The 16,050-nt window shown below is 42.0% G+C and overlaps 1 protein-coding gene across 13 annotated transcripts in view; it reads right to left on the bottom strand.

Moving 5' to 3' along the window:
* The window catches only part of LOC121078753 (CREB binding protein), a 94,165-nt gene that overhangs the window by 64,253 nt on the left and 13,862 nt on the right, over nucleotides 1–16,050 (bottom strand). For 9 of the 13 annotated variants that reach the window (XM_040575246.1, XM_040575247.1, XM_040575252.1 and 6 more), the window contains exon 2: nucleotides 15,144–15,856. In XM_040575246.1, coding sequence (XP_040431180.1) covers nucleotides 15,144–15,856 — 713 coding nt within the window. The remainder of the gene's footprint in view (nucleotides 1–15,143; nucleotides 15,857–16,050) is intronic. The other 4 variants (XM_040575251.1, XM_040575258.1, XM_040575259.1 and 1 more) reach the window with 1 other exon arrangement.

The raw sequence follows: 16,050 nt of genomic DNA, 5'->3' as shown, positions 1-16,050 counted from the left end.
TCAATATGTTTTGAATGACTGACTCTTCTGCACAAAAATGGAAAAAGGTTTTTCTGGCCTCATATTTAAAAACAAACAAACAGAACCAAATAAATTAGGACCAGCCTGACATTAGAAAAAAAAAATATTGAAAGGTTGATAGGAGAATCAAAGCAATATGGGTTCAGGTGAAAATACACTTGGCTGAAGTAATCTGATTATGATTAAATCCTGTGAATTAAAAATAAAAGTTATCATTAGTATTCAATTCTGTACCTACATGATTTATATCTCGAAAACAGTCCTAGAAAGAAAGGAAGTAAGCTAGACAAGCTTGGCCGGACTGTCTTTGAAACCGTGAATCTGCAAAGTGATTGAACAACAGATCTGAGCTCTTACTATGACAACAGGAGGTCTGAAAAGATGACTGGGTGAGCGGAAAGCGACATCTTCATGCTTCTGGCTCGATGTGAATGTTACTGTAATGATGACAATCATGCTGCATTAGTTCTTCACGACTGATATGTGAAAATGACAGGATTCAGAAAGGCCTCGAACTATTCAAAGGACTAATAGGCCCAGTGACAATATGTAGTCTAATTGCAGTCTAATAGCCTAATTTACTTAGCTTATTATTTGAATTTATTAATTTGTTTAGCTTATTATGGCAAGCACTGAAATGATCCTAAAGTACCACTTTTGGGAACAGAAAGGTGACAACACAAAAATCTACTATCTAGCAAAAACTTCTTAATAGGTTAAGATCTGAAGTTTTCCAGCTTAAACCAAAAATAAGAAAAAATGTAAGCGCCCAAATGCCACTGAAATTCTTAAGTTTATATTTACCTTTTCTCTAAATAGAGTGTACTTCTACTTCTAAACAGGAATTAATTCACAAAAGCCACATGGCCTATGAGGTTGACCTTGCGTCGCTCATTTTTATATGCTTAGCCCTTTATAAAATGGAACCTACTGATAGCGAATGAGAAGTTCTCTTCTGCTTGGCTAGAGACAACACAAAAAGGCGAGAACAACTTATCTCAGGAAGCAACAATGATGCCAATAGATGGACCACGCTGCCAAGCCCACCAACCGGCCTCAGAGAAGAGCACCAAAGCCCAGGAAAGCAGAGGTGCGGACCAGAAGCCAAAACCCACAGCCAGCCCCTGCACCACCCTCTGCCCTGCAGAGCCCTGTTAGAGCGCGGCTCCAGCCGATGGCTCTGCTCAGGACAGGGCAGCAGCGACGGGGGGTCCTCAGGCTGACGGGGACTGCAGGGGCGCTCCTCCCTTCCCCAGATCAATTCTTCTCCGACCACTTTGGAATTCACCAGCTAATTTGACCCATTTTTGTGAAGGCCTCACAGATAATTAAGTTCCTAAGACTGCTGAGCAGATAGACGGACAGGTAAATGATGACTCTCCGATGAACATCGCCGTGAAGCAGAGGCACAAAGGACTCTGCCATTTCCCATTGTGCTCGGCCGCACACAGGCAGCGTCTCCAGGGCTCTGAATGAGCCCCCATTATTGCCGGTTTTGTCCTGTCAGCACATCGGAAAGATTATCTGAGGACGCGGCAGGGAGCTGGAAGCAGGACAGGAGGCGTTCACAAGACCCGCGGGGCGGAGGACCACAAAGCGCGGCAGTGTAGGGATGCTGCTCTTAGGCCGGGCTGCTTGGCGGTGGAGAGACAGCGAGGGGAGAGCCTCTAACTGCTCCTGTTCCTCCTCATCTCACCAAACAGGAAGACAAAGACAGCGTTTTAGTGAGCTACCGCCATCCTTATATTATTCTGGATCTAGTCTATGATAGAAAAGCTAAAATCGATGTCAACTCTAAGCCCCAGATTAATCATTTGAATTACCAGCTCTGAGAACAGAACCTGCACGTCGGGATTAAGGAAAGACGAGAGACCAGTGGCATCCCAGATGTGATCTGGTTTGAACAGAACGGCAGGGTTGAACAGCCGCACACATGAGAGCTTGGCTGTTCAGCAGCAAGATCTGCGCCGCTGAGACCTCCGCCACTCACCACTGCTCTCTTCTACATCTCCGTCTGCGAGGATGTTCCCCTTGCTTATCACTGCAAGAACCCACTGATGAATAACAGGCCGAATGCTGAACAGATAACCATTTCCACCTTTCAAAAGCTACCTGTGAACTATGATTCAGTTTTCTGAATGTTTGAACTACAACTTTAAGGTTATGCCGTTATCGAGAGCCTTAGGTTGACTGAGCACCAGCGCACTACGCATGAACATCCTGAAGAAAATAATCCAACCCTTCTAGAGCCATTGCTACTCAACATCTTCTGTGCTTCATGTAAAATCCCCCATTATCTTACCAGTATGTAAGGGACATTATTTTTTCCTTTTTTTTTTTTTAAAAAAAAAAAAAAAGAAACAACTGGCATGGAATGGAAATTCTGCACTTCCCATTGTGACCCACAGATCCAAGACTTGTCCTTTGGGTTTGGCATGCACAGAATCATCTCACATAGAGAAACTGTCTACTGCTCATGCCTCCAAGCTACTGCTACCATCAGTCAGTAGGGGACAGGGATGATCCAGAACTTCTGCTCTTGCTGCCACCAAGCCACGCAGCCCCATGCACCCTCCACTCTCTTCTGTGGGCCTCACCAAAGCAGACACTTAACACTGTTACTGGACTGAGCCTTCAAACCCTTTGTCATCGAATTACTAAATCTACTCCAAATCTGCGCTTTCAACATGCAAGTTGGTTACAAAGCTCAGCATTTTGTCCCCCCCCTTCTCCCTCCCCACCCATGGATGTGTTTTTGCTACCACAGACTGTGTTACCTTGCTTTGTTTAAATCATTCAAATAAGTTAGAGTAAGCTTTCTAATCAGTAAGCTTTCTTGTGATCTTCCTTATCCTTCTCTCAAGGTAAGGAAATGGAGCATTCAGGTGTCTCAGACGCTCACAAATCATCAACTACAGTTACACAAAGCACTGGGAATGCAGGAGCAGATCTGCTGTAAGGGAGGAACATCAGGAAACCTGATTGATGGACACCAGCTGCTTCTGACACAGCCAGGAAGCACCAGCGAGGGAGGACGGAATGGTGCATTTCTGCCTTCTGGCCCCACGACCAGCTCCCAGGCGCGTTCAGCCCATGCACGTCCCAGAGCTTTGGGGAGCTGGCAGCAGCCTCCCAGCGCCGATCCCTCCTTGGCTGCTCTGCCTGCGCACCCAGGGCAAGGGCGGCCATCCACGCGCCGAGGACTTCGCACTTTGGACTCTTATCGCCCTCTGGTATGAAGCACAAATCTTTAACACGAAGCAAGGTCCACCTAGCTGATTAAGGCTCTCGAAGAAGTGTAAAAGATAGGTCCATTGGGAATTTATGTTCGATTGCAAAGTGGGAAAGACAGGCTTTCTTTACTACTTTGGCATCATCTTGTATCTGTTTACTGACAAAAAAAAAGACGTAAGCCTCTGCTAATTGCTATTTCATCCTATAGTAATGTGTTCCAAAAGAAAAGTCACCATGGTGCTTGGAATGTAAATGCCAGAGGGACAGATGGAGAAGCAAGGAAAAGATTAATCATTTTATGGCAGAGGGCCAATGGCATTACCAAAAAAAAAAGAAAATAATTCAATTTAAGTGCAAGAACAGTGGCCATCCTATTATCTAAATTTAGGTGAGAGCTCCTCACCTAAACCAATCTGGCAGCTTGACAAAAATACCACTTCGGAAATATTCACTTTTACAGTCAGTTAACAACAGGGCTGCCTAAAATGGGAAAAAAAAAAAAAAAAAGGTGTGCGTGTGCAACTTTTTAAGAATCAATTTTGGGAATTAAATCATGATCTGGTTTCTGGCTAGCAGTGTGCAGAGGAAGCCTACCTTGCACTGAAAATCTCTGCTCTCCTAGTCTTTACGCTAGCTGCTGTTACAAAAAAAGCCGATTGAAATAGGTCTATGAAGGTTCTAGAGCATCTTGCTCTTCAGTAGCAAAATAACTCAAAGAAAAATACTCAGGCCCAGGAATAATTGTAATTTACTTCACCCTCTATTACAGGATGAAAGATTTTGTGAAGCTAGAAATAAAATCTTAAAAATCCCATTAAGACGAAAGCCAGGTGTTTTATTACCATTTGTAATAACATTTGAAAACCTCTTCCAAGATTTTTTCGGGAGGTCAAAGACAAACTTATGTATTCCAAGGCAACAAAAACCTCTTAAAAATATGTACAAATATTTCTGCATTGTTACTGAAATGCAAAGCTCAGAATTTTGTGGAAAATGCTCTTTACAAATGACTGTCTATGCAGTAAAAAATTCTTAATACATTTAACTAGAAATTATCCTGTCTCAGGAAAAAAAATCACATGCTTGCACTGTACGCCTGCATAAGGAAAATATCTCCAAACTTCTTTTGGGGAAGGTCAGCTCAAGCCTGAGTGTTGATAAAATGGAATATACCACTGGAAGAATCAAAGCTTTGGTGTTACTGAGCATCACTGCTGTACATCTTACTTTGCAGAGAGAGTAACCTTTGCAAATAAAAAAGTCAAACCTTTGATATATGTAGCCCTGAGTGATCAACGTATTCCAATTGCCTCAAGAGCTTTTATGATTGCCAAGCAGAGAAAGTGGCTTTCTTCAGAATAGTTTGCTTACTACATAAGGAACAGAAAGTTAACCACATGGAAACCAGTAGCTAAAGAGGTTTCAAAGGTTTGTTGCATCAAGTCTTTTTTTTTTTTTTTTTCCCTCTCAGAGAAACAGTTACTCAACACTTAAAACAGGATTTTGAAGGACTGAAATTCAACTAAGATACACCCACAGAAACACCTGAGAGAATATTCGCAGGCCAAAATCTTTCTGGGTTAACAACAGAAGAGACACCAGGTTTCCCGCAGCACATCCACAGTGACATCAAAGCAGAACACCGTGCCACAGAAGCTCAACCCAAACATCCCCTCCACTCCCTGCGGCTCCCGTAGCGCAGCCTGCAGCACTAAGCAGAACGTGGCTTTCTAAATGTGCGATTCGAGCTTCACAAATTCAGTATTAGAAGGAATCAACTGTTTTGGTAAGAAAAGCAGTAGCAATATTTAAGATGGATTTTTTTTCATATTTATCACCAAGAAGCCGTCTGAAGATGCGTTATTGGGCATCTTGTGTGACAGGATATTCCATTATTCTTCCCCATATTATATGGGGAAGAGGCAGCAGCAGCTCCGCAGAGCAACAGCAATGGGAAAGGTGCCTCCAAAACACTGTGAAGAGGGGCATTCAGCTTCCTTTCCTTACAGCAGTTTCAGTTTCCTTTCCTTACAGCACGTACGCTCCTTGGCAAACATGAATCCTAATGGATGAGTGGTTACTCTAAGGGAAAAATTGTGTTTCTACAACTAATAGATAATTATCGTATTTCAATCCACAACCAGAGGAAAAAGGAAATCAAAACAGGCAAGAAACAAGTTTACGCTATAAGTTACCATAAACACATAAAAAAAGTCAATATAGTTTACTCAAAACAACCACTTAGCACAAATATCATAGCGTGACATTAACAGTAACTCGAGAGAAACATAACTATAAATATTTTATACTGTTGAAATAATTTTTAAGTAAGTTTTAAGATCCAAACGCGTTTATTTTGAAACACCACACTGGCATTAAGAGCCACCCTGAAATCTCCAGCCTTTCTGTAGAAATACTCTTCCCTGAGGACTCATGTGAAGCTACCGAGGCTTCTCAATAGGTTTTAAAGGCAGGTAGGATCTGACGGCCACCTTTAGGACACATGTGTAAGCTGAACGGCGAGAACCAACCCGTCCTGCGCACGCACGGCTCCCTGGCGTCACCCGTGGTGGCGTTTTCCAGCCGGAGCCGTGCAGCAACACGCCGAGGAAGCGATCCTGCCCGACCGAACAGCCGCAGCGCGCAGCTTACACACACAGTTTGGGAGTGAAATCCCGTGTGTCAGGCTCATCGTGGTCTGACCCCTCCACTTCCAGGGGACAAAGATCCTCCCATCTTAAAGAGGGTTATTTTATTTAGCCAAATTGCCAAGGGTATCAAAGGGCATTTGTTCTGGTTTGTTTGCTCGTAAAACCCATTTAGAAAAAGATCTGATACAGACAGGTAATGTTATGCTGCAGCCGTTCTGAGAGAACAAAAACTTTCTCAAGCCAGCAGCGTTTCTTGGAGGCCAAGTAACCTATTTACACACTCCTCTAAAAGTCTTTTTCATGGATCTTTTTGGCAAGAACCTCTTACATTTAACATGCCTTATTTTCATTATGATACATGCTAAAACAAAGACCCCCATGAGTCCCTTTTATGGCGCAGCATGCTTCTTATTTGCTAAGCTAAAGCAGGTACATACACGTAACAAAGAAACAAAAAACAGGTGTTAAGCCTGTCACTTTGGGGCCTGAGCATCTACAGGACACAGAACAACTCACCTTTCCAGATGCTACTCATGGGTAGTCCCTGTAGTGTCAGAAGGCCAAAAAACAACCAAGAGAACACACCATCAGACATCTTTGTTCATCTAAATCTCAATTCCACGAACTATTTCTGGTCTTGAAGTCAAACCCATTACTTGGATTACATGGGAGCACTTACAAGGCAAACAACAAGCTTGGCATGCCACTTCCCTCCCCGGTCGCAGCAATTTCTCCAGTAATTATTCTCTGCTGCAGAGGCAAGAAGGGGAAGGGTGGGGAGGAGGAACAAGCATGTGCGATTCATGGCCCATGGACAAATCTACAGCAGGCAAACCGTCCACCAATGCCACACGCAAATGAAATTATGCTTCCAAACACAAAACAACAGGTATTTCCTCAGAACATTAGCATTCACAAGGAGGAAGGAAAATGCTATTATATTTTGCCATTATTTGTACTCAGCCCTGCACAGTAACCAGCAATTGTGTCAGTAAAGAGCTGAGGATTTTAATTGAGAAATGGGAGAATGTGTGTATTCAAACACCTTTTCTAGTTTACAAGTTTACCTTAAAAAAAAGAAAGAAAAATAGCCTGCCCACTATGAAGTAGACTTGGGCATGCACTGTTTAGCCACTTGTACTGAATCCAACCCCTCTAGCTAAGCGATTTCAAAATGCCAACGTCAAACTCTCAAAAGAAATGTCATTTTTTGTCCAGCAGTGGAAGCCGTACCGTCCGCACTTTGGGTGTTCTCTCACCCAAGGGGAAGCAGCAAGGAGAACCGCCTCCGTTTCTTGCTCCTGATCAGCTTCTTAGGCAGGGTGACCGAGCGCACCATGCCACGTGTAGTTTTCAAAGTTTCTTGCATTGCCTTTTTTCTAAGAAAACAGACCACCAGCATTTCGTTTTCAGACCATAATACGGGCTGTTCTGACACGTTTCTGTATGGACTTCCAACTACATGATTCACAATGTCATCGCAGCTCCCTGTCAAGCACAACGATGAAGTGTATTATTAACTATGGAAAAGGTTTTGGTTTTTAAAGCTCTTAAAAGATCTTGTCATTGGAAATGCTCCTGCCCAGTAGGATCTGTGTGTATGACTGGACCCTAGTAGGAATACTACAAAAAAGACATTCCTGTCTGAATTAAATAACCAAGCATTTTGTAACTTCCGCATTTAACATCAACATTTAAACAGGCAGGTTTTCCTCTCTTAGGGAGAGATATTTTCACCTGTATATTAGAAAAAACAGATGATGAACAGCAGCAGGAAGAGATGTGAAAACAGTTTAAAAATGAGAAAAAAATCAATAATAAGGACTTGGAAGTTTATTTTATAAATAACATTTTAATTTAGCATTTTAATAAACTTTTTGAAACAACACAGCTTTTAATCTGTGGCTTCCGTAAGAACTGGTGGATCTCTTAATTTGACTTACAAAACCTTCTTTCATGTAAACTCCTAAGAAATAAACCCTATTCCAACAACAAGAATTGAAGGATTACAAGACACTAACCAGTATGAGTGAGAGTTGGTGACAAAATCCTTAATGGCTGTGTTACTGCACTAGAAGATAATGGCACAACTCTACTCTGAAAAGATACCGTATTGCACTTCTCTCAGCTGGACAATAAGCCAGAGCAGGTTTACCAATGCTGGGTTTTTAACTACCCGAGCTGGAAGCAGAAGGAGAGGAAACGAAGCTGTGGTTTTCCCCTGTGAAGACTGACTGCTCTCTTTTGCAAGTTCTTTTGACTTGCAGCAAGCAGACTGAACGCAGGTACCTGCATAAACACATGCAGAGGACAGAAGCCAAGTGACTATTGCTTCAGAGATCTTCAATGACATTGCACAAGTGCAAATGAAATGTAACTTAGGTACTAGAAATAGGAAACAATTTCAGGTGCCAGGAGGAATAGCTGTGGTAGGAGAGCTTTTTAAGTCACCAAATCTCTTTGGTGTATCAAAAGTCAAGTCATCTGTGAACTACCACTTCACATGGTCATGTTTCAAAACAAAACTGTGTTACAGATATTTTAATTTTACTACGAGTCAGTGAGCTTTGCTGTTACATGTTTCTATGTATTTATATCCTACTTCTGTTTGTTATTATTATAAAAGCACTTGTCTCTTCTCAATAAAAATGCTGTTTTGGTGATAAAGTTGTTGACCAGGGAACCAAGGAAATGGTCAAGTCTGTAACTTGATGAAGAGTCCACAGAAACTGGGAAGCAGCATAAGGTGGAACATGATTTGGGCTGGCTACCTGAGCTTGCCAGAGGCATGGCCTGCTAAGAGGCAGTCAGCTTGGCAACCGAATCCGGACAACTTAGAGGATAAGCAGCAAATTATGCGCAAGTCACGTTAAAACAATTCAGGCAGATCCAGACAGATTGAGTCTCACCAAAGAAACAAACAGCACCAGCAGTTTGCTAAAACAAACAGAACTGCAATGAAATGAGAATATCCTCAGCTGACTTAATTCACAATCAGCAAGCGTATCTAAATCTGGTACTTAGCAGTATCAACTGGGTAACCTGTTTAAATAGCCTGCTTTATTTTTTTCCCCATCATAAGTTTTCCTTACTGCAGATTCCTCAAAACACAGACTCAACCACCATAACTACATATGCAGGAGAAGCCTTGTATCACAATTCTTGCTCTTTAGAGTCATTCACTATCTTGCTACATTTCCTGACAGCTACTATCCAACACCGAAATATCACTGAGCAAACAGTCACGGGGAGCAAAGCCATGAATCTGGTGTTCAAGGCACACACATACATGTACACTCAGCACTGAAACAGCAAGTAACAGAATCCAGTTCTTAGACAGCCCAACAACAGGAAGCGAGACGACTGGTTATTCTCTTGATAGACATAAACAAGGATTTTACTGTTTTCTGAACGTCACTTCTGGTAAGAATTCCTCCTCCTCTTTAATCTTAAACTTCTCCTACTGCCACTTGCACTGCCATGTGGCTATTTTAACTGAAATAAAGTTAAAAACATGAACTATTCAAATTAATCATGCTAACATACAGTTAATAGACGAGATTACAGAGAAATCCAGCATATTAAGATCTATTTTTCACACAGCTGGTGACATTTTGAACCCGTAAGATTTTGGTGTCAAATCTGTTACTGACACCAACTTCCAGGAAGAGGTGTGTGTGGGAGGGGTCAAGCGCATTATACACAAGTAGGGAAACACACATCTCTTGTGCACACTTTGACCTCTGTATCTAAAAGCACTGCTACTAGATCACTTCCTGAAATACTACACTGGAAGACCTGCCAACCAGATCACCATTTCTCTCACTTCCTGCTTGCCACGCAGCTTCCAGCTTATATCAGCACAAATATTTTCCTTCAGAATTTTCACAATACATATAAAGAAGTTACCTAAAAGCTACAACCTTGAAAGGACATTTTACTGAAAACCACTAATGCTGGAATCCTCGTAACTAGGTATAAAAATAACCAACCATTTTCTCCTGATTGACGTGTTCATAATTTCAGACTAAGATCTGACCAAACAATTACTTCCATTTATTGCCCATATAGAGCCCAATAATGTTTGACTAAACTGCATCTTTCAGAAAGGAAACTAATCTCGAGGTAGGTTTAGTAGTCCTATAAAGACAAACACATTGAAAGCAACTCCCAGAGAAGCTTCAAGTTCAGGTTTAAAGCAGTGGCTTCCGCAGATCAGGCACACGCAGCTTCAGAGTGTTTTTGCTGTTGGGTACCTGCATACCCTTATTTGAGCGAGACAGCTCTGAAGTTACTGAAGAAAAGGTGATTCCTTTTGCAGAATTGTAGAGAGGCATTACGTCTCAGGAACATATGAAATAGAAAACACCAAAGAGTCCTACTCACCTCAATGGGACTTTACTGCTTCTTAATGGAAAGAGCTAAAGTAGCAATTAGGTGAATCACTGGCAAAAACTCTTACCAGAGTGCAGAAAGGAGACTTGAGAACCATACAAAATAAATAGAAACTTTCTGAAGTTCTCTTCTAATTTTCCACAGGCTTTGATAGCAGTATTAGGAAGACAGGAATGCATCTCAGCAAGAGACTATATACCATCTAATCTCCAGAAACACAACTTCAAGCTCTAGCTGCCAGCCACAACAAACTACATGAAGGCCTCATCTCCCTCATTTGGAAAAGATGAACTCTCACAGCAACAGAAGAGCATTAGGCACAGAACACGCTTGCAATGAAGTGCTCATTTCTATGGAAGCAATAAGCCATCTGCTTAGCTTTGCTACCCCTTAAGATGTTCAAAAACCGACAACCTTCAATCTTTTGAAACAACCCTAATTTAGGAAGATTTTCTAGATGGTTTGAACACATTTTCTGGACCTAATGGACTTTACAGAAAACAAATTACAACAAAAAGGGGCAATTCTACTCCTGTTAGAAGTCACTGTGACAAGACAACCTGTTCCTCTACCCCTACCACGTGATACTTGTTCAAAGAAGAATCCTTCTGCTCTTTGAATCCGATTTTTTGAAGAACTTCAACCCAAATGAAAACTATCTTTGTGACATTCATTGTCCGAGAAAACAGGGCCATAATCCCAAAGTTACAAGCAAAATTGTTTCAGGAGAGGAGTCTGGCAGTGAACTGAGCAGAGAGAGATACTATAGCATAAAAAAGGTTTCCTCAGCGGTTTCCAGACAGGTCAGTAACTCAGGCAGGTCAAAATCACAAGGCAGGCACTCTACACAAACCTGAAAATGCAAATCACACAGTCACGGCCAGTGAAGAATTCAAATCCTTGCTATAGTAAGCTGCTGTATCTTTCATTCACAAGATCTTTTCAGTGCCTAATCCATTCCCTATTTCCAAAAATATTCTAGGCTATCAAGAACATGCTACGTACTCCCAAGAAAACATGACTATGACTTCAATAACTATCGTTTTACTTGTATTGACAGGTTCCTTCTTCTGGAGGATCATATGAAATATGAGAAATCCTTTGCTCATGTCTCTATAGACTGAGGAGGCGTTTTGCTTTAATCTCTCCCTACTGACGGAGAAACATTAGCCCTGATGCCAGCACCTCACAGCCTTCTGATGTGGAGACTCAGCTATTTTTCATTCCATTTTCATTTGGTTAAAGTTTATCTGCCACTTTCAGCTTATGCAAGCACGTGCATCATGAATTTGAGTTACCATGAGTTTCTGGCCTGCTTCTCATTGTCAAGAGCTGCCTTAAAACAACAGGTCCAGCTTAAAAGGAACAGTATTGGCTTAAGATGCTCCAGGTGAAGTGACTCCCAGTTACTTCTGAGAGCAGGTGAAAAGATAGGGTTCTTCTTTTTAATCCCTCTTACTAGGGAGAATTGGTATAAATTCTTGGAAAGAATTGGTGTAATTGGCATATTTTTATACAAATATAACGTAAGGAGGAAAAATAGAAAAAGCAAAGACTTACACAACGGACTTTCCTTGATTAGTCACTTACTAAGAAAGGGTTAGAACAAACCACCACGGAAGCAAGGTCTCAACCAGCAGCCCTGGTCCCAAACTACGCAGGGTCACGGGACTGCTACGCACTGCACGTAAACGTGCTGAGCTAAGGAAAACAGGCTTGCAAGCCTTACTTGAAGCATCCACTGCGACCGAGGAAGCACAAATGACCCCTGGTAAAACAAACCCACCTCAAACGAACACTGCATAGTGAGCACAACGCTAATCCACCTACAACAGATTCGGCAGGTCAGGCAAGTCCCAACGGTCCAGCAGCTCCCCCCCGACTGCCCCAGGAACATCGGGGCAGGGCAGAGCGCACGTCTAGAAAGCCTGGTGCGGCAGAGCAGCCCAGGCACAGCCTGTGCAGCGCTAGGAACCTGCATGGAGACAGTTCTGACCACGGGGATTTCCAGAGACAACACAGATCCGTAAGAGAGCTCTCGTGCCCTCCATCTGCACGTGCTTAGACCTTTGTCAGCGGATTAAAAAAAGTAAACCCAGCAGAGGGGCTGCAATCTTACCTAGCTATCAGGATACTGAAAATCCTGAAATAGAACAATTAGACTGGAAATAAAAGAAATCAATCAGTGATGCACATCACTTAAACGTAATGAGAAAATCTTGGTTTAAGACTACTTTTTTTTTAAAAAAATAAAAATCTGCATTCGTATTTCCCACCTCCTTCCCTTAAGATACATTGCTATAGTTACCAGCTAGAGAATTTGTTTCCTGCCTTGATGCAGTTCTTCCAGCATACGGCAGCTACATTTTAAACAGTTTACTCCAGTTAGGCAAATCAGCTGCCTCACCATTTTAATTGCTACTCTTCAAATCTTTTTACAGCATGCACATTAAGTGGTAAACATCAGGGAACAGGAGGTGAAAAAAAAAACAGACTAACCCACATTCTCCTTCAGCAGAAATTTCGGTTTCAGAACAACAGACAAACCCACCGAAATATTTATTTTTCTTAAAAGCCTTCATCACAACAGGAGCACCAATAAACAAAAAAAGCTAACACGAGCACCATTGATGACCCTATTAGGACAACAGACTGGGGGACAGGAAGAGACTAAACAGGATGCCTGTCCTCAAACGCCAATGCGAAGAGGCAAAAATGGATCGCTTCTGCTTGTCAAGAAGAAAATTCAGGGAGAAAACCAATCACTCCAAAATGGAAACATGAAATATTTGTGTAAAACATCTCATTTGCTTGCTCTCTTACCGAAAGATAATTAAGATGTAAATAAAGTAAAACTTTTATAAAAATGCAATGCTTTTAAGCTTCATCTTGTTTGGCAAGAGATGGAGGTCTGGAAAAACACCAAGTCTATTTTTTCAAGTTTGCCAAGGTTTTAAAATTGTTTTTTTCTTAAGTGCTAGCACTTTCACAGAAGCGCTGTTTTATCACTTACGCTCTGTTATTAAGTAGTCGTACCTTTTCAGTTTCTCCAAACAATTCTGCTTCTAAGGCCTCCTGAAAGCACTAATTTTGCTCTAACCTTTTGGAAATGCATCACCAGTGCTGAGCACAGCACTGTGTACAAGAAGAACTACTGACATGCATGATAGGGTACTTCCACTACTCTTTTTCAACATAATCCTTGCACAAATTAACTTTACTTCTTGAACCTGAATCACGCTGAAAACACCCAGACCATCTTCCTCAGCTGGTGAATCCCACTTGCAGTTGGCTTCAGGCTAAGACTGAAATCCTTGAAAAGTGGAATTTGTTCTGGCCTATTCCTTACCGGGGTGGGGTTGCTTAAAAGAAACCAAGACATCACAGAACCTCTCCCAGCAGAGCCATATACAATCAGTCAGGTAAGACCTTAGGCAAGTCCCTTTGCTTGGGGGTATTCTACTTAAATTAGTTCACATCAAAAAATCAGTAGTTTCACTGTGTAACTGTGCAGTGGCTAGGGAAAATCTACTCCTGAACATGGATATCCATAAATTTATAGAAATAAGCTATGCCAGGTAATCAGAATTTGCCACTCTTCACCCAAATTACAAAGAAAAAAGAAACAAAAGGGAAACTTATTTCTTTCTGTGCAGACCAATCCCTCCACACGGCAGATTTAACCGATCTGGATGCTAGAGACAGGTGTGCTCACTTTTACGTGCTATGACCATCACCCAGAGCACAAGCATGTCTTCCTTAAGCAACGGGATCCCTTTCAGTGCCAATGGAATGTTTTTTGTATTTTTATTTTCAAAAAATAAATGAAATGTGCAGTACTGCACAACGATGGCAATATTTCTTGAGAGTACATGGACTTGCTTTTGTCAGGCAATGATTTTTTTTTTTTCCAGAATTCTTAATGCATCCATTAAGACTCTCATGTTAATAAATTACAATGATAACGACTAGCAGTGTATGGATAGATAAAAGAGTAGAGATGGAATTCTCTTCTGTATACCAGAATAGAGTAGTTTTGCCATCAAAATTCCAAGAAGGAACTACATCAAAGCAACAAACAAGAGATGAGATGCACTGCTTCCCAGCCAAGGCAGGAGGAGCAGCAATCTCCTTCTCTAATCATTTCTCTATGCTTATAACCAGGCAAGTCAAGAGCTAAAAAGCAATGACTGTGTCAAGCAGGGATCAGAGCAGTGTCCAAAGACAAAGGTAGACACTTCCACGCATATATACTCCCTGCCCCACTCCGTAACGGCCCGAGTTACTTCTTGCCCAGCTACCACCCTTCCCTTTTGCGAATTTTGCACTGGCTTGGCAATCCATGTGAAATTTAATGTTTTCAGATCAGTGCTTCTGTATTTGAAAAAAAAATCACTGCACAGCTGTTGATAGCGGTCCTTGACAAGAGGACCAGTTGCTGTATCTCTGCCCCTTCAAACTCAGAGCTCTAAGATTTCACGTTGCTTTAAATAAAGATACTGCCGCCTGGCAGATAAAATGAGATCCTGCACAGAAGTAATAATGTTTTCTTCTCGCAAGTTTAATCTCTTAATTTTCTAATTCAGCCTGCTAAGATACAGCGAAGTGTTTTTTAAACAAGTGCTTTCATTTCTGATCACATGAGAAATACTGCTTCAACCATATTCCTTTCATGATATCACTGCTGACTGAAACCGGTAACTACAGACTCAAGAAAGTGCATTCTTTAGTTCTGTTGCAGAAAAAAAGTCCATTATTTTTTTCCTTTTTCCACACGGGTATTTAGAAAACAAAAAACTCACAAGTGCAATAAATTGGATATACTAAAGCATATATACATACTTTTGTCATTGCTCCTGTCTGTGCTGTGTTCAGTCCGGTGTGACCAGCCATCTGTGGAGACACTTGGGTTAAAGTCTCTGCCAGCACACTGCCTGCATTCCCCTGCATGGCAGGGGCAGAATATTGCATTCCTGCTCCCCTTCCTCTTCCAGCTGCCCCAAGAGATCCATTCATTACCTGCCCTTGTCCTTGCTGAGGCTGATTCATTAAACTGTGACCAGAATTACTGTTGAGAAGGCTCTGGTGTGTCTGACTGAAATTAGTATTCATACATATTCCAGGTCCAGTCTGTGATGTTGCAGGGCTGCTTGTCACCATCCCCACTTGTTTTTGTGCTTGAGAGTTCAGTGTTTGTGATGCAGGTGTGGTAGGTCCAGAGGTGCTGGCTACTTGCTTTGCCAGGCCTGAAGCAGACGAATCTCCCTGGTTCAAAGGGCTCTTACCCATAGCACCCAGATTACCAATATTAGCACTGTTCGGCTGCCCTTGAACTTGACTACCAACTCCCTGCTGGACAGGGCTATTTGAGTTCACATTTCCAATTCCTGGGTTTAAGGAAGAGCCGCTGCCTCCCCTCAGAAGTTCGGAAAGTTGCTTGTGTTTGGAAGCTGCATCTGGAACGAGGTTCCCACTGCTGTTTAAAAGGCCCAACTCGCCATTGGGGATCAGCTCATCAGGAAGATCATTTTCCAAGTCAAACAAAGATCCAAAATCTGCAAGTTAAAACAGAAACACAAGTCAGAAAAACACAACAAGTAAGTGACTAAAATATTCACCTACACTACTACATACTTGTTTTGTATGTAGTCAATGTCACACGTTAAGGCCTAACTTCACCCAAGACTGCCAACGTTGGTGGCGAGTGCCCACTGACGTGAACCCTGGCACCCTTCAGAAAGCACAGTCC

This window comes from Cygnus olor, chromosome 15 (genome assembly GCF_009769625.2).
Source record: "Cygnus olor isolate bCygOlo1 chromosome 15, bCygOlo1.pri.v2, whole genome shotgun sequence".
NCBI classification, from domain to species: domain Eukaryota; kingdom Metazoa; phylum Chordata; class Aves; order Anseriformes; family Anatidae; genus Cygnus; species Cygnus olor.
Note: the sequence above shows the minus strand (reverse complement) of the source record. Positions and strands in the feature narration are given on the sequence as shown.